The sequence below is a fragment of the Manacus vitellinus genome, unplaced genomic scaffold, assembly GCF_001715985.3.
Source record: "Manacus vitellinus isolate BGI_N305 unplaced genomic scaffold, ASM171598v3 scaffold_71_pilon, whole genome shotgun sequence".
Classification (NCBI taxonomy): domain Eukaryota; kingdom Metazoa; phylum Chordata; class Aves; order Passeriformes; family Pipridae; genus Manacus; species Manacus vitellinus.
In genome coordinates, this window is record NW_021940761.1 from 1,182,171 (window position 1) to 1,199,501 (window position 17,331).

General features: G+C 44.0%; 1 protein-coding gene across 1 annotated transcript in view; it reads left to right on the forward strand.

Annotated features, from left to right (window-relative positions):
• Window positions 1-17,331, forward strand: part of USP40 (ubiquitin specific peptidase 40) — a 24,682-nt gene that overhangs the window by 4,131 nt on the left and 3,220 nt on the right. Inside the window, exons 5-25 of the mRNA XM_029964420.1 lie at window positions 952-1,124; window positions 2,278-2,406; window positions 2,641-2,742; window positions 3,153-3,260; window positions 4,077-4,398; window positions 4,831-4,912; window positions 5,687-5,858; window positions 6,558-6,642; window positions 7,393-7,463; window positions 8,288-8,607; window positions 9,183-9,309; window positions 9,660-9,717; window positions 10,552-10,605; window positions 11,519-11,607; window positions 11,993-12,079; window positions 12,577-12,613; window positions 13,052-13,116; window positions 13,240-13,314; window positions 14,629-14,755; window positions 15,881-15,975; window positions 17,076-17,194. Coding sequence (XP_029820280.1) covers window positions 952-1,124; window positions 2,278-2,406; window positions 2,641-2,742; window positions 3,153-3,260; window positions 4,077-4,398; window positions 4,831-4,912; window positions 5,687-5,858; window positions 6,558-6,642; window positions 7,393-7,463; window positions 8,288-8,607; window positions 9,183-9,309; window positions 9,660-9,717; window positions 10,552-10,605; window positions 11,519-11,607; window positions 11,993-12,079; window positions 12,577-12,613; window positions 13,052-13,116; window positions 13,240-13,314; window positions 14,629-14,755; window positions 15,881-15,975; window positions 17,076-17,194 — 2,497 coding nt within the window. The remainder of the gene's footprint in view (window positions 1-951; window positions 1,125-2,277; window positions 2,407-2,640; window positions 2,743-3,152; window positions 3,261-4,076; window positions 4,399-4,830; window positions 4,913-5,686; window positions 5,859-6,557; window positions 6,643-7,392; window positions 7,464-8,287; window positions 8,608-9,182; window positions 9,310-9,659; window positions 9,718-10,551; window positions 10,606-11,518; window positions 11,608-11,992; window positions 12,080-12,576; window positions 12,614-13,051; window positions 13,117-13,239; window positions 13,315-14,628; window positions 14,756-15,880; window positions 15,976-17,075; window positions 17,195-17,331) is intronic.

Here is a 17,331-nt window from a genome sequence, read left to right on the forward strand (position 1 = left end):
GGGAGCATTCCAAAGGGAAGCTGAGGGCAGGCCGAGTTAATCAGTGCCCGGGGAACACTTGGCCATGCCTCACGTGCTGGTTGGATTAAACTTTGCTGGGTTCAAGGGAGTGCAGGGGAACAGTTGTGTGCCTCTCAAAGGTGCTCATCCCTGCAGGAGGAGAGTTGGAACGCTGGATTTTGGTAGGAAATCCCATAGCTGGGGATGTCAGGCTGTGCTGGAAGGCTGCAGCGTGGAGGAGGGATGTTGGAGCAGCACATCCCTTTGTACTCTGGGGCTCTCTGGATGTGGCTCTCCCTCCTTTTTTGTTTCCTATTCCAGGACTTGACCAAAATTTAATGGCATCATCTGATTTCACACTGAGCTTGGCAGAACATGGCATTTTGGAATCCCTGTTCCACTGAGCTTTGCCACATAGTCTTGACAATGGATAAAACAAGAATACCTAATTCAGGGGGTTTGTTGAGCCATGTGTGTGTTCCTGGGAGGTTCTCCTGGAAATGAGAGTTGGATGGAGACATTGGAAAGGCTCAGGAATATGGCCATTGAATGCACACTTGTATGCAGAGGTGGTTGGTTTTGCTTCTCCCAAGGGTTCTTGATGTGTCCCACACCAAGTTGTTCAATCTTGATTCATGTTCCCCCTCATGAAAATGGATTCTCTTGGCTTTCCTGCCTGGAAGGTGCTTTTCTGTGTAAATCAGGGAGACTTCCAGTGTTCTGTGGCTGTGCAAATGGAATTACTGTGTCCTTTGTTTTCTGTAGCAGGACAAAGACCACCAGTCCAGGAGGATATGGGGCTTACCAGGGGGGAAAGCTCTGGCTTCCTTTCAGAACGTAGGGAAATTGAGGATTAGGGAAGGCACTTTAAATTGTCACACCCTGGCCGTGTCTTTAGTTGGAAAAGGAGTTGTGCAGAGGGTGGAAACACTGCTGTGCTGTCCCTGTGAGCTGACAGTTGTCTCCTGGATCCCCCCCAGTCTGCCAAGCTGCGGAAGCTGCCGCCGTTCCTCACCGTGTCCCTGCTGAGGTTCAACTTCGACTTCCAGAAGTGCGAGAGGTACAAGGAGACGAGCAGCTACACCTTCCCCCTGCACATCGACCTGAGGCCTTTCTGTGAGCAGGTTTGTGCTGGGCCAGCTCTCCAAACCCTGCAGCCTCAGCAGAGCACCCGCACCTCACACTCGGGGCGTGGAGAAACCTCGGGGGGTTCTTCTGGCCCTCATTCCAAGGGTTTGTCCAAAAAGCCACTTTCTAACCGAGGGGGGAAATAGTTTGTAGCTCTCCAAGGGTGTAATAATTATGCAAAACTTAATCTGCCCTTTCCTTGAAAACTCCCAGACTTATCAGCTGGAAATGGAAATTTGTTTTTATATTGTCATTGTCTGACCATGTGGGGTATAAATTGAGCTGTATATGTTTTATGTGCTCCCAGTCATTCAATTTTTCTCAGGAATCTGTGTTGGAATTCATAGATATGATTTTGATTTAAAACTTGAGTTATACCATCACTTCCTGACAATTTTGGATCCTTAAAGAGCCTACTTACATAAATAAATAAAAATAATAATAATAAATTAAATAAATAATACTAATAAAATTTTTAAGTAGTAAATATAATAAATAAACAATAGTAAATGAATAGTGCTAAATAAAAATTTAAATAAATAATACTAAATAAATAATATTAAATAATAACAAATAAATAATATACAATGATGAAACACACATTGTCCTTATTGAACTATTGCAGTGCAAGCTTGGAAATTTCTCAGTGGTTGCATTTGAGGAAGGTTTTGTTTTTTGTTTTTTTTTTGGGCAACTTTAGTGCTTTTAAGTGGAGCTTGTTTTTTCTCTTGTCTTAAAAATAAGCCTGGTTGATCACAAACAGGTTGAGCTGCTCTATTTGCATTAATATTTGGTTATTATCCATTTGGAATTTTCACTTTTGGTCAGAATCCTTGGTGAAAAGGTTGCTTAGTGACACAGTGACACAGTGGCCTCCCCATCCCTGGAAGTGTCCAAGGCCAGGTTGGACAGGGCTTGGAGCAAGCTGGGCTAGTGGAAGGGCTTTCAAATCCCTCCCAACCCAACCCATTCCATGAATTTATGCTCCATGGTTTATATCAACCCTCCCCTGTGTTACCAGCACCAAAAAACCACATTTCAAGCTGCAAAAAACACGCCCTGAGAAATCTGTGCTGGTGTGAAACTGTCCTTGGGTGCAAGACTTACTGATGTGTGTCCTTGTGACTGTTATTATTTCTCTTTTTAAAGCCTGAAATGGATGATTCAGAGTACATGTATGAGCTCTTCTCTGTTATTATACACAAAGGTGGCTGCTATGGAGGACACTATCATGTTTATATCAGAGATGTGGATGAATTAGGAAACTGGCAGCTACAGGTAAGTCCTAAAGGTGGTTGGTTTTTTTTTCCCTTCCTTGCTTTATAGGCCTTTTTTTCCAGGAAAAGTGTGAATGAGCAGCCAAACTAATTAATATGTTATGAGGCTCGGAGTGTCTCATGTCCTTAAGAAGGATAATTAATCAGAATTTCCTTCTAATTTTACTACAGAATAATCACACCCAGTTGTGTGTGGTACAACAGCATCTGTGAGTCTCTTCTCTTTGTTGCACAGGAAGAAGAGGAAAAGCTGATTGAGGATAAGGCTGGAAGAGATGCTGAAAATTCCAAAGAAACTGAGAATCCACTGGCAGTCTTAAAAGGGATTTTAGCAGAGGTATGGTATGTAAGGGGCTTATTGCTTGGATTTTTGAGCCTGGAAGGGGTTTGTGTGTGTAAGAGTGGGCAGGTTTGAGTGTCCAGAGCTCCTCTGAACTCACTGGGAAGCAATTAAAACTTAAAAATGTGAGGCTGGAAAAAAAAAGAATTGAGGCTTGGAAAAAATTTGAGGCTTGAAAAAAAAGAATTGAGGCTGGAAAGGAAATTTGACAGTAATAGTTTCTCTTCATATAGAAAAAGGCCTTTTTTGAATATTTCTTAAGCTGCCCCCTACAGCTGTTGTAAAAGGTGATGTTACATTGGCTTATTAAAAACCAGGAATGATGGAAGCACTTCCAGACTGGCTTCTTTGTGCTGATCCCTTGACTTTTGGAGCCTTTGTTATCCCAGTTTTTCGTCTCTTTCCAGGACGACTCGAAGCAAATTCCCGTGGATCAATTAGGGCAGAAATTATTGGAGAAAAAAGGGGTGTCCTGGAATAAGAAATACAGGAAACAATATGGAGCGTTAAGAAAGGTATTCACATGGGTGGTAGTTTGGGTTTTACTGTTGAGATAACTTTATAATTATAATTTATATTCCTGTTGAAGAGTCAGTTGGATGATAATTGAAAATATGGAGCCTTGCACTAGCAAGGAGAAGTTTGTAAGGGGAATTTTGGTTGGTTCCAGCATGTCCATGAAATGAATACTCTGGGAAAATCTTGTTTTCCTGTTGGTTGCTGTGTTTTATAAAGTTTTAAGGAAAATACTTCAGCATTTGTGTTGTAGCTATGTGGGAATTCCATGGTTTGTTTGAATGGAGCTACCTGCTCTAATTTCACAGTAACTATGGATATGTGGGTGTGAAATCTGGATATGAGCCTTTTGCAGAGGGATAGAAACAATTTGTGAGCAACCCAGTGTTAAATAAACATTCCCAACTTGATGTGCTCTCGAAAATATTGCCAAAGACAAGTGCTGGGTCTCTCCCAAAGCACCTTGATCAGTGTGCTTGAAATGACTGGAAATTGTTTTAAGCTTTTGGAAATAGCAAATGAATCTTTGATTAAAACTGAGATTCAGGTTCAGTTGGGGGTTGTTTAATTTCTGTATTTGGTTTTGTAGATTTGTGGAGGGGTTTGAGGGTGCTTGGTGTGACAGAAAAGGTCAGGTGGTAAGAAAATAACGTGTTTTCTGTCTCCACTGAGGAAATGGCTGAGGAAGGCCCATGGAATGGAGGTGGAAGGGATGGGGTTTGTGGGGGTTTGTGACTCAGCTCGAGGATGGCTCAGGGGGAGCAGCTGCTGCATTTCAAACTCGGTGTCTTCATCCTGCCCTTGTTTCCTCTCAGTATTTGCAGCATCACCCTCAGGTGTTCCAGCTGAGCCCTGATGCCAACAAGGTTGGCCTGAAGGAAGCCCACGAGCTCCTGGTGGAGCTGGATTCTCCAGGCCAAGCTCTGCAGAGCCCTCCTCAGAGCAATGGTGTCCCCTGGAACTCAGAGAAGAGCCCCCCGAGGCCGAGGGCCACCTCTGCTGGTGGCCACTGGTTTGATCTCAACGATTCCAAAGTCCAGCCCATCAAGGAGAAGGATATTGAGAAACAATTCCAGGGTAAAGAGAGTGCCTACATGCTGTTTTACCGAAAATCCCAGTTGAAAAGACCTCCTGAAGGTACACAAAGCTCATCTTGATGTCCTGGGGGCTTCCTGCTGTGCCAGTTTTTCAGGCTGTTGGGCTTTTCTGTCCTTTTCCAAGAACTGGAGATTGAGTTTTCCTTGTAGTGATCCCTTGGAAAAAAAGGGTTAAATGAAATCAGTGGCCAGTTAACTGGCTATAGCTGATTCTAATTGTTTTTTAAATATGCTTCACAAATAATAGCAGAACATCCAAAACAAATGCAAGTTGCCGCTCATGGCATTTATATTAATTTCCCTTCAGGATTGATTGGGAGAATTCAGTTATTTGTTTGTTCTTTGTATCGTCTTGCAGTTGAATTTTCTCTATTCTGAACATAATTGCTTTTTCAATGTAATGTTTCATCTTGATTTTCTTGTTTGCCAAGCCACATTTGAAGCCAAACCAGCCTTTTATTCTTTGTGGCAGCACGAGGAAATCCGAGGTACCAAATTCCTGAGCACCTCCTGGATGAAATGAATGCTGCTAACACTGAGCTGCAAAAAAAGAGGTATATTGATGGCACTGTCCCAGGCTCAACCAGCTCTTCCCTGCAGGTCTCCAGAGGGATTTAAAGGGCAGAAACCCCTGAGTAGAGCCAGCTGTTGAAGTGATTCAGTGTCATGGAGGTTAATTGAAGAATGCCATTTGTATACCCAGATTCTGCCTTCTGGTGATTCCCTGCCTCCCTTTTAGGGGCATAAATAGGCATCTGATGGAATTTCAGTGCTTACAGTTTAAAATTGCCCCATTTTTTGGTGCAAATTGGTGCACTTTTGGAAGGAGAATGGAATGCATCATCTTACCTGGGTTTAGAGAGGGAGTTCTCCTGTGAGAGAAGGGGGGGAGTGACTTGTGTTGCTGTGAAAGAACAGCTACACTGGTATTCTTTGCCAGAAACAAGGGAAGAACTAGTGGTGTTCAGGTTGCTTGGAACTTTTCCTTGTGGGTGAGTGAGGATACACCTGAATCACAGCTGAATTATCAAAACAGAGGCACAGGAGTGACAGATTTTATGGGATTTTCACACAAGGCTGTGGCTGCCCCATCCCTGGAAGTGTTCAAGGCCAAGTTGGAGCAACCTGGTCTAGTGGAAGGTGTCCCTGCCCTTGAGGGACACCAGGGATGAGCTTGAAGGTCCCCTGCAACCCAAACCTGTCACCTTGGAAACATCTCCTCCCATAGCCTTGATGGGACAGGGAATTTAGCCATGGAGGGATCACTTCCAGCTGCATCTCTTTGTGGGTGTTCAAGTCACCCTTTTGTTGTTGTTCCTCTCCCCAAGAGCTGAATGTGACTCAGCCAACAATGGCATTGATTTACATCTCCATCTGAGCTCCTGCTACAAATTCCACAACGGGGCTTTGCATCCCTCCCTCTCCTGGAAAGAGAGCGTGGTGGATTTGACTATTGACAGGAGGAAAACCCTGGGAGACCTTCGCCAGGCAGTCTTCCAGGTATTTGCTCCCTTCAGTGAACTCAAACTTCATCTTTACCTGAGCCACAACAACATTTGCAAATGTACTTATGCTGCAGTTTTTATTTAAATGAGGAGTTTTCAACTGTAAAAGTGAGGCTAAAAACTCATGTGGGTTTAGAAATAAAGGAATAGTGGTTTGGGGTCTGTTCTTGAAAACATGAAACTGCTGAAAATTTAACTAAATTTGACTAAAAACTCATTAAGTTTTCAGCAGTTTCATGGCTTCAAGAGCTAAAGAGCTTCAAGACTTTAAAGCTCTCATAAGATAATTATTTCTTATGGATTGACACTTAAAATGTCATGTTGGAACAGATTTGTCTTGATCTATTCAAGGTGTCCAGAGGTGAGCTTGGGAGCCAGGCCTGTAACAGCTTCCAGCAGCTTGGAATACCTACTGTTATTTTATATAATGTTATATAAATTTAATAATTTATATAAATTTACATGACATATATAATATCTAGTATTTATAATGTTATATAAATTTAAATAATTTATATCAGATAACTTTATATAATACAAACTATGCAAATACAATATTTATTTTAGAACTTCTATAATATTTCTATAACGTTTATTATGTTTTATAGAATAGCATATAAATATGACATTTTAATAACACTATCTAAATATATATAATATTTATGGAATTCTTCTGGTGATTTTTCCCAATGAGATGTTGGACTCCTGGGAAGGAGACATGGTTCTGAGTCTGGCCAAGCCTTTACCAGCAGGATTACATCTCTACCAGATGCTTGATGGTAAGGCCACTACAATCAACGCTTCCATGTTCTTTATATATTTAATTTACTGCAGACATCAAAGATTTCACATATAAACCATCTTGGAGATGTGTATCTCTGAACACTCTTCCAACTCAAACTTCCTATTCCATTATTTCAGTTATTTATTTCACTCTTATTAGTGAAATGAATGATTTTGGGACTTTTCTGGGTAATCTTTGCTGTGAAGTGCAGTGAGACTTCAGGTCTTAAAACAAGTTAAACATATTTCCTGATAAAAATATGTCAGTGTGTATTTTGTCCTTGATTTGCTTTTGGATGTTTGCTCTCATAGGATTTTCTTGGTAGGTGGAGGAGAGGATGGAAGTGAAGGAGAAAATGTGGGGAAATATAGGAAAACATAAGCTAAACTTAAGCTGAAGTAGGAATTTTGTAAAGGGGAATACTTACATAAAGAGTACATTAATTTATTAAGAGCACTAGTTTTTAAAATCATCCTTTTTGTCTCCTTGCTAGGCAATTCTAAGTGTTAGTCTTGAAAAACTTTTTCAGCCCCTTTTAAATTTGAGAGAAAATCAGTGTTTTACCAGCACATAACCCGACTCTAGGATGTTGGTATAAAATACAGAGACACTCCTAGTGCTCTAAATATTCCTCCCACAGTTCTTCAAGTGTCAAGGACTTCAAAAAACCCCTGGGTCTGACTTGCTAATCCTGCTTGTGTGTTTGGGGGGGGGGCAAGAAGCTCACAATTTGCTTGTTTTTTAGGAGATGAGCTGAGCCTGGATGGCATTGGGATGGCTGATGGAACAGACATCTTTGTGTGGAATGGGAAAGAGGTAAAAGGGCCAAATACCCTCCTGCCTTGTCAGTTCTGAAGGGATAAGACTGTGGATGCTCTCCCTGAAATTTTCCAGTCTCGCATCTTCCCTTTGATAGAATATTAAGGCTTCTGCTTAACTTTGAATTGCTCATGAAACACAGCATTTTATTCTGTCTGGGTAGCAGATTAAAGAGTTATTTTTAAAAGGCATCTGTTGTAAAAGTATTCGTTTCCTTCCAGGTTTATCAAAGAAAAACCCCAAACCAAACCTAAAACCCCAAAAGTCCAGAACCAGAATTGCTTTTGTCTTGGTTGTGCTTTTAGGGTAGTTTTTGGGGTAGTTTTTACTTCAGCTTTCTGTGTGATTCAGTTTTCTCCAGCAAGGAACTGTATTTATTGCTTAGGTTCAACGTCAGGTTTTAAAATCTAACTCTTTTGATCTGCCTCAGTCACTTTTGGGTAGTTCTTTAATATCCTGAGAGGCCAAATTCCTTTATTCTTACTCTGATGGAGACAGGTGTCCCCTGGTTTCCCAGCTACTGTTACCATGGAATAATTTGGCTTGGAAGGACCTTAAAGCTCATCCCATGGGCAGGGGCACCTTCCACTATCCCAGCTTGCTCCAACCTGGCCTTAAACACTTCCAGGGATGGGGCTTCTCTGGATAACAGCCCTCGGGGGTTGTCCTTTCTCCTCCCAACCCCTTTGAGTCACTCTGGTCGTTCAGCAGGGAGCTGCTTTGTATCTAATGAGGAGGGGAGCGTCCACCTCTCTGCCTGGATGATTTCCTTGCTGCCCAGCCTGCCCTGCAATCCCTGACTGTGGAATTGCTGCCCTCAGGTGGGAGGCACCAGGGTGCTGGCGGGCGCCGAGCACGAGCCCGTGGTGCTGAACGTGCTGCGCCTGGCGGGGCACAACGAGGGAGGCAAGGGCCAGCACTTCACCGAGGCCCAGCACACCTTCTCCTGCAGCACCAGCCTGGGGGACCTGCACAGAGCCCTGGCTCCCTCGGGGGGAATCGTCCTCAGGAACAGCTCTGGAGAAGAGAAAGAAGCCAAGAACTGGGAGGTTTTCCGCGAGGAGGATATGGAGGAGACGATCCGAAGCGTTGGTCTGAGGGACGGGTGCTCAGTGCTCATCTTGGACAGCCACGACCAGAGGTGACCACTTTGATTAGGAGCATGATTAAACACAAATGATACATTCTTGTAACTAATTATCACTTTACCTTGCTTTGTATTTAAAAGGTCAGTCTTAGGTTCTGGAGAACAGACACTTGTCAGCTGTTAGACATTCTTTGCTCTCCAAGTGCAGGCACACATCCCTTTGACTTCCACTTGGAAAGTGGGAAAAAACCTGGTGGCAACAAGATGTGCTCAGTGTGCTGGCAAATATTGGGCATAACCTGAATTTCTGAGGGTTGAGTCTGAGGGACTTGGGGGGATGAGAGGGCAGAGCAATATCAGAAGACAATCAGCCCAAGCTGTGCCAGGGTGAAGCCACCATAAGGTTTTATCCTTTAAGGGGAATCTCCCAGTTGAATGTGAAATTATCAGATTCAAATTTCTGCTCTCCTTACACTTCTGTGCTGCCTGACCCTCACCCTGTGATGTTCCATCACTGTTAATGACCTCAGAATCATCAGTTTGTTTGGGAGCTTTGCTGGGGAGTGACCTACCCTGACAACGGGCAGCTTTCCTGTCTCTGACTGTCTCTGCACTGTTGATTTTCACAGCTTTGTGAACATTTCCAGTGGCAATCTGACAGCCTTTACCTGTGACATCAGCTGGCTCCAAGTGAAGAACTTCTGTGGGGCAGAAGATGAAGAGAACCAAGTTAAAATTACTGCCACTATTGAAACAGTAAGGACTCTGCTTGGCCAGGGCTCTTTTCCTCAGGCTTGCCCACTGCCCTTTGCCCAATTAGTCAGGTTTAGCCTCAGGGATGAAGTAAGTTTTTCTCTGCTGAAGATACTCTGGAGCTCAGAAGTTGCCATTATTGGGGTATTTGGCAGGTAAATTAAACCAGGGCAGTGTTTTAGTGTGAAGCAGTTTTGATTTTTGGCCCATCCTGTGTGTTTGAGGTGATAGCAGGAAACCAAAACTGAAAGAGGAGGGAGGGATTATTTGTTGCTCTTTGTGGAGTGGCATTTATCCAGGCAGGGGTGTTCCTGGCATTCCCTGCTGGAAGTGTTAAAATTCCTTTCTTTTAGGTGATGTCAGATATCAAAATGAAAGCAATAAGGGAGCTTCACCTGGAGGAGGAACTTGGTGAGTGTTCACCTGCTTCACCTTTGTCTGATAACACTCAATTTACTGAATTTACCAGGATTTTCCTGGTTTTTCCATCAGTCTATTCAAAACAGCAAATCCATTGCTGTTAGGAGGTTTTTTGTTTGGTTTTTTTGTTTGTTTTGGTTTGGTTTTTTGTTTGGTGTTTCTTTGCTTGGTGTTTTGTCTGTTTTTTGTTTGGGTTTTGCCTGGTGTTTGGGTTTTGCCTGGTGTTTGGGTTTTGCCTGGTGTTTGGGTTTTGCCTGGTGTTTGGGTTTTGCCTGGTGTTTGGGTTTTGCCTGGTGTTTGGGTTTTGCCTGGTCTTTTTTGGAAAGAAAGAGGCTGCAAAGGAGCTAAAACTCTTTTAATTTTAAATTGAATTATTAGTTTTCCAAGCTTTAAGAAAATAAATCAGTATAAGTCTTGATTAAAATGCATTTCATGAGGCTCTTATTTTACTTATTTGAGTAGGAATATTTGTGTTGTGTTACTAAAGTATTGTACTCACTATTTAAGAAGTTTTTTTTTTTAACTTTATTCCTTTCTGGAAGAGTCTCCAGTTTTCTTTCAAGTTTTTGTTGTCTTTCCCTTTGGAAGCACTTGGCCAGATTTGTAAAATTTTGCTGATTGCACTTTAAAAGAGAAAAGTGATCCTTCAGCAAAAGAATAAAAGACTGTTTGGGGACTTTCTGGGAATTTCTCCAGTTGGGTTTTTGATGTCATGGGTGGGGACACCTGTTGTAATTAATCTAATGGTAATTAATCTTAATTCTGAGCCAAATTTCTTACTTGAATTATTTAATACATCTCTCTCTCCTTCCCTTTTTGTTACAGCAAATGAGAGCTGTCTTAGACCTGTTAGTGGGAACGGGAAACTTTTGTCTCCAGGTAAATTGATGTATTCCATCCTTGTTCTGTAAGGAATCACTGAGGAGATCTGAAGCTCCCCTTTGTCCTTCCCTGGGAGAAGAACTTCCCTGATTTCCAGACTTAACTGAAGCAGTTGGGTGGGGTTTTTTCCCCCCAGTTTTTAGGTTCATTAGCAGCAGCCACACAAAGGTAGAGGTCAAACTTATTTGGTTATTGCCATCCCTAATTCCAGCTGTCAGTGTTTAACTGTGCTCCTGTGGGGCAGAGCTGGGCACAAAGGGACCCCCAGCTTTGGTTTGGGTGGTGTTGGAGCAGTGGAGAGAAGCTTCCTGGGAAACATTTTCCATGTCCTTGCTATTTTATTCATACACTGCATTAATAAAACCCAAGGAGAGATTGATTGCCTTCCACTGAGTGCTTGTCAGACAACACCTGGAATGTTGTTCCTGTTCTGGGGGCTCAGCAGGAGAAAGGAGCCCTTGCAAACTAAAACCTGTCCAGTTCAGAGCACCCAGAGGGTCTGGGAGCTGGGCTGGATGGCAGAGGAGGGAAGCTGGGGAGGAGTCTTGATTGCCATCTTTAACTCCTTAACGTGGAATCTTAGAGAAGGCAGAGGCAGATTCTTCCTGGAGGAGCACATGGAAAGGATCAGAGGCAGTTTCAGTGAGGGAAATTCCAGCTGGGCTGGTGGTGGGGAAAAAAGGGATTCACAGTGGGAGTGGTCCCAATGATAGACAGGGAGCCCTGGGAGATCTCCATCTCTTTGCTCTCATTGTAGGAGACTTGGAGATCTGCGGGCAGAGCTGGGGAAGTGAAGTTCTCCAAAGCTCATGGAATGGTTTTATCTTGCTCTAAAGAGCAGCTGGATAGAATTGATGTTTCCAGGAAGCAGCAGCTGATGATGCTCTCCATGTTTTTATCCTCCCTGAAGTGCCTGAGGATTACACTGTCAAGGAAGCAGAACTGAAGATGGGAAGCTTGCTTGGGTTGTGCCATGGGAAAGCTCCAACTTCCACTCAGGTAGAGCTGTGAGGGAAAGTGTCTTGTGCATCTCCTCTGTAAAGGGCACAAAGGATGCCAAGGGGGCTATTGCTCTTGGAATCTCCAAGTTGTAAACCTCATGGAATCCCAGAATGGTTTGGGTTGGAAGGGACCTTAAAGCTCATCCCATTCCACTCCCTGCCATGGGCTGGGACACCTTCCACTAGCCCAGGTTGCTGCAAGCCCTGTCCAAGAGGAGGAGTTGTGGAGTTAATGAATAACTCTAATATCTTTACTGCTCTGTCTGTGCTGCTTGGCTCGGTTGCTTTAGCCCAGAGGTGTTTCAGTGCAGTTTGATGCCATTCCTGCAGCAGGGAGTGGTTATTTCTCACTATTCCCATATTTATTCTGATCCCATTTTTAGCTCTTCCTGTACTTTATGGTTGGGAGTGACCCAAACTCGAGCCCTGAGATGGAGATAGTTGTGGAGGAGACTGCCTCTGTCGGAGAGGTAAGGCAGCTTTGGGAATTCCTGGCTCTGCTGCTCCTGCAATACATTCCCTACACCCTTTGCCTCACATGGAATCGGAGGGAGAGGAGTTGGGAAGAGGAAACTCTCAGTGCTTCCAGTGATGGCAAGCTGGAAAGTGTTGAGTTTGCAGATTTAGATATTTAAAAAGTTCCTCTGCAAACTTGGGGACAGAATTTATCCAAATAAGGATTTCTTCAAAATTTGTTCAAAAAAGGAACAAACTGACAGCAAAGGTTTATTTTTTTAACAGTTGGGAAAAGCTGACTGAACTGAGGGGAATTTCTTGCCTGAAAACCATCTCATCTCCCTGGAGGGTTTAATATACAGCTCAAGAAAAAAATACATCTTGTCTATCTAATTATATTATTAAAAGAAATGCCCAGGAATCAGTCAGTCTTTGTTAGAAAATGTGCTGAAAACTTTTATTTCTCAACCTGGGCATTGAGACAAATCTCACCCTGTGTTTCTTTTTTCAGTGTCTCAATTTAATGCTGCAGAAATGTGGATTATCAGGTTTGTTGTGTTGGTTTTTACTTTTAAAAGGAATTTTTCATATTTCTTAGACAGCTCTTGCCACCCTAAACCTTGTCTATTTGTTGCAATCATCTGTGAGGAGAGGAAAGAATTCTAAACTTGCTGTCTTTATAATGTAATTTTTATTTTAAAGAGCTTGTCATAGATTCAAATGGTAAATTGACATTGGAATTCCTTCCCTTTCCTCTTAAACCAGGGAGAATTAGGTGGGTGAGGAAGAGACATTTATGCAAAGTGTTTCTTGGGTCTGGGGAAGGGCATGAAGGCGATACTTGATTTAGTCAGAGTTGTGTTTAAAAACCAAACAGAAAACCCAAGAAAAAAGAACCTTTTATGCTTATTAAGTTGTGTGATGTTTTCCCAAACCAGCATCGTTGGCTAATTAGTTTTGCATGTGTATTTTTTGGTTTTTGGTAGGTGATAACTGGCATTTGAGAAGGCTTGACTGGTGCTATGAAGCAGGGGAAGCACTAAGTCAGGAAGTAAGAGGATCCTCTTTTTGCCTTGAGTTTCTTTCCTCCCTGTTCTGTAGAGACTTTTCCTGGGCAGAGCTGCATTGAACAACTTGGGGATTCACAAATAGCCTGGTTTTTCTCTTCCCACAGAATGCCACCCTGAAGGAACTCAATGTGTGCAGAGGAGACACTTTGGTCATTACGGAAGGAAAACTTCCAGAAAAGGTAAAACAAGAGGGATTGTGTTTTTAGTCAGTGGACAGAGACTTGGAATCCCAGAATCCCAGAGTGGTTTGGGTTGGAGGAGACCTTTAAGATCTTCTCATTCCCCCCCCTGCCATGGGCAGGGACACCTTCCCCCAAAAGATCCCATCTCAACCGTGCCCTCTGGTTATTTGGGGCAGAATTCAACAGCTAAGTGGAATCATGGAATCCAGCATTGGTTCGTGCTGAAAGGGACCTTAAAGCTCATCCCAGTCCCACCCCCTGCATGGCAGGACACCTTCCACTAGCCCAGGCTGCTCCAAACCCCATCCAGCCTGGCCTTGGACAATTCCAGGGATGGGACAGCCACAGCTTCTCTGGAGAACCTGCTCCAGGGTCCCACCCTCAACCTGCTCTTCAGCTCCTGGATTACAGAAAGCTCAGGGTTTTTCCCTTCATAGACAAATCTCATCCAAGTGACTGTCACACACCTGGCACCTGTTCCTTGGACTGTGGAAGGAAAGGAGGGTAATAAACACAACTGGTGATCCAAGAGGCATGGAAAACCATGGATCTCTGCCCCAGCTGTATCCCATGAAGGGTTGGGAAGCTGGAAATTGCAGAGTAGAAGACAAGTGGGCAGAGAACGGGGCTCTTAGCAAGTAAAGCTTCCTCAGGGAAAACCAGAGGTTTGTAATACATTTGTTCTAGGGAAAAAATGTAGGATAAGAGGTTATTGCCACAGTGCTGTGGGTGTTGAGAGCAGCACCTGGAAGCAAGGAAGCTCTCCTGCTCAGGAAAGGAGACAGAGATCAACTCCATGTCCCTTCCTGGCCATGCAGAGCGGGTGGGAAAACCTATCAGGAAAACCAGGAGTTTCTGAAGAGGCTGAGCAGTGTTGTAGTGGGTGAGCTTTGATGAATCCCTGGATTAGATGTTGGGAAGAAATTCCTCTCTGTGAGGGTGGGGAGGCCCTGGCCCAGGCTGCCCAGGGAAACTGTGGCTGCCCCATCCCTGGAAGTGTGCAAGGCCAGGTTGGAGCAACCTGGGCTAGTGGAAGGTGTCCCTTGCAAAAATGTAGCATCAGTAGGGCTGGAAAAGACCTTTAAGGTCATCAAGTTCAACCTTTAACCAGTACCATCATATTCACCCCTAAACTGTGTCCCCAAGTGCCACATCCATGCTTTTGAACACTTCCAGGGGTGGTGTCTCCACCACTCCCTGTTTCAGAACTCCCATTTGAAGGAGTCTTTTCCTCCTTCGTGTGACAAAGGGGAATTTTTTTTCCTTTGCACTGAAACAGAAACTTCCCGGTGCTTTCTGTTCACTTTCCAGGGTTTCCTGAAAATTCCCATCTGGTGGCTCAGGCCTTCAAGCCACAAGAAACATGGAGAGAATGCTCAGGACCAAGTGAATGGGCTAACCTGCCAGATGGAAGCTTTGCAGGTGTCTGCTGGGACAGGTGAGCTTGGCCAAGCTTGGGAAGGAATCACCTGGGGTTGCTCTGAGGGCTTGGAGTCAACCCCAAAACTTTAACACAAAGCCTTAAATCCTCCTGCAATCCACAAGGCACTGTACAAGTTGCAGCAAGTCTGTGGTGAAAGGAGACAAAGGGGGTTTGTGACAAATCCATAAATGCTGGATAATCCTGTTGTGATGTTCCTCAGGTGGATTTTCTCAAGATCTCAGTACATTTTGAAGCAAGGGCTCTTTATTCTGTCCCTGAAGGCAATGGCAGCATTTTAAAGCACAGAGGTGATTTGGCTTCAAATGCCAGACTCCCAATAGCACATTTAATTCCCTTCAGGCTGTTTGGCTTTTTGGGAAGCTGGAAAAGGAGTGAGGAGTAAAGCTCCCATGGTATAAAGGACCTCACATGCAGGATTTTAAGTGTGTGTGTTCTTTTAAAGGTCACATCAAAAACCAGCTGGGGTAGGAAAACCAAGGGAGGGTGGAGAAGGGAGAGGGAAATGAAGTGAGAATCACTAAATTGGAAAATGGGAAACAAACAGATTTTCCTTTCTACAGGAAAAGAATATTTCTTTGCTGCTGAGTTGTTTTGGAGGGCAGGAGGACCCCTCTCCTTGGAGGTTTCTTTGTGTTTTTCTCCTCTTGTGTTTTTCTCCTCTCTCTCAAACCTTTTCTGGGTTTTACTTTTTCCCCTGACGATTTCAGCAGCTAAGGGCAGACTTACCTTTCCTTGCAGTAGGATATACATTTCAGAGTCATAACCAACAATTAATCCTATTTATCAATGGGAATAACTGCTCCTATTTTAAAAACTGGCATTCTAGGATCTGTTGGAACCCTCCTTGTTTGGAAACTGTTGGAATGGTTTTTATCTACTGTGTATAAGTAGATCCTACTGTGCTTATTCTAGTGGAAGGGAGTGGCAGGGAGTTGGATGCTTAAGATCTCTTCCAAGCCAAACCATTCTGGAATTCCATGATATTCTGATTCTCTACAGAACGATGGGAGGGCAGGTCCCGTCTGGAAGTGGAATCTCCCCACGAGGGGACTGTGATCTCTCAGGATTATGAACAAAATCATGATGACTCCTCTGTTTCTTTCTCCCCCCTTCCCAAAGCTTCCCCAGAAGCCACCCACCCAGCCATGGAGCTTTGTTATGCTGGCAGGATAGAAATAGCAGGAGAAGCTTCTCTGGAGGAGCTGAAGCTGCAGGTGAGATGTTCTCCCTGGGGGGACTGGAGCCCTGGTAACACCTCCCGTGCACTGCCTTTTCCCCACTCTCCAGTGTGTTGGGGCATTTCTTTACCATGCTCAGGGCTGAGTACCAAGGGGCAGTTGGAGCATGTGGCTCAGACACTTCCTGAGTGTCCCTGCAGCTCCCCTCCTCCCCCTCGTGATTCCTGGCCTGGGGAAACCTCGTTGCACTTCACCTGGAACTCTGGCTTTGCAGCCTTTGGCTTTGCATCACTGGGTCCAGTTTCTCCATGAGAGGCACACACATCCAGGCACTTCCTAAAAAAGCCATTTTCCATTCCCACATTGTTCCTCTTTTAGTTTTCTGCTTCTTCTTTTGATTTTTTTGGTGTTGAAGCTGGTGGATAAAGAATTGCTCTGGGTGCACAGAAGGTCACGTTTGTCATTCAGGAAGGTCTGGTTTAGTTTCTTTGGCCAGAAACTAAGGTGCCTTTGCTTTTTTTTAACCAGAAACTTAAGATTTTAACACACCAAAACCCAAAAACCAAACAAAACACCCCAAAAGGAAAAGAAACCCCAAAACCCAACCAAAAAACCAGCACAAAAATACATGAGCTAGTCCTACCAGAAGGCTCTTTGTTGTCCTGAACTGCATGGGGAAGGATATCTCATTAGATTCTGGTCCATCCCAACACTTATTTTTTGGGAATGCCTTTGGTTTCAGGCTCTGCCAAGCTCCTGCTATGGAAAACTGCCTGTTTGCAGCTTGGGAACAGAATTGTCTGAGCACGGGAAGGGGGGAGTCCTTGGTGAGGACGTAGAGGAGCTCGTAGAGACTGGGAAACGATTCCAACAGCCTCATTCCCTCCCAGATGTTCAAATTTTGCTTAAAAAAAGAAATTTGGTACTTTTGGAATATAAGTTGAGTTGAGAAATGTTGGGAGGGAGTGAAGCCCAACTCCCTTTGAAAAGGGAATATTTTGATCGTAACCACAAGCAACAGCTGGTGTGCAATAAATGCAGTTTTGAGTGTTGCCTTGGGAGTTAATCCAGTGGTTTTCTCTTTTTCCAAGGAGAATGGCTGCTAAAATTACTGACAAGATGTTCCTTTCTCTAAGGCCCTGACCTTGCCATGCTGCCAGGAGCAGGTTGTGCCCCTGCCCTCGTTCCTCAGGGCATGGACAGTGGACAGCAAACGCCCTGGAAAGCTCCTGAGGAACAACAAGCAGAGACTCAAGTAGGTTTTTTGGGGAATGTGCAACTGGCTTTGCAACTGTGGGAGGGATTGGTGGGGAAATAAACCAGGTGCCTGTCAGCAGAAAGCCCATTTCTGATTGCTTCGGTTTTGCTGAGCATCTTTTTAAATTGGGATAA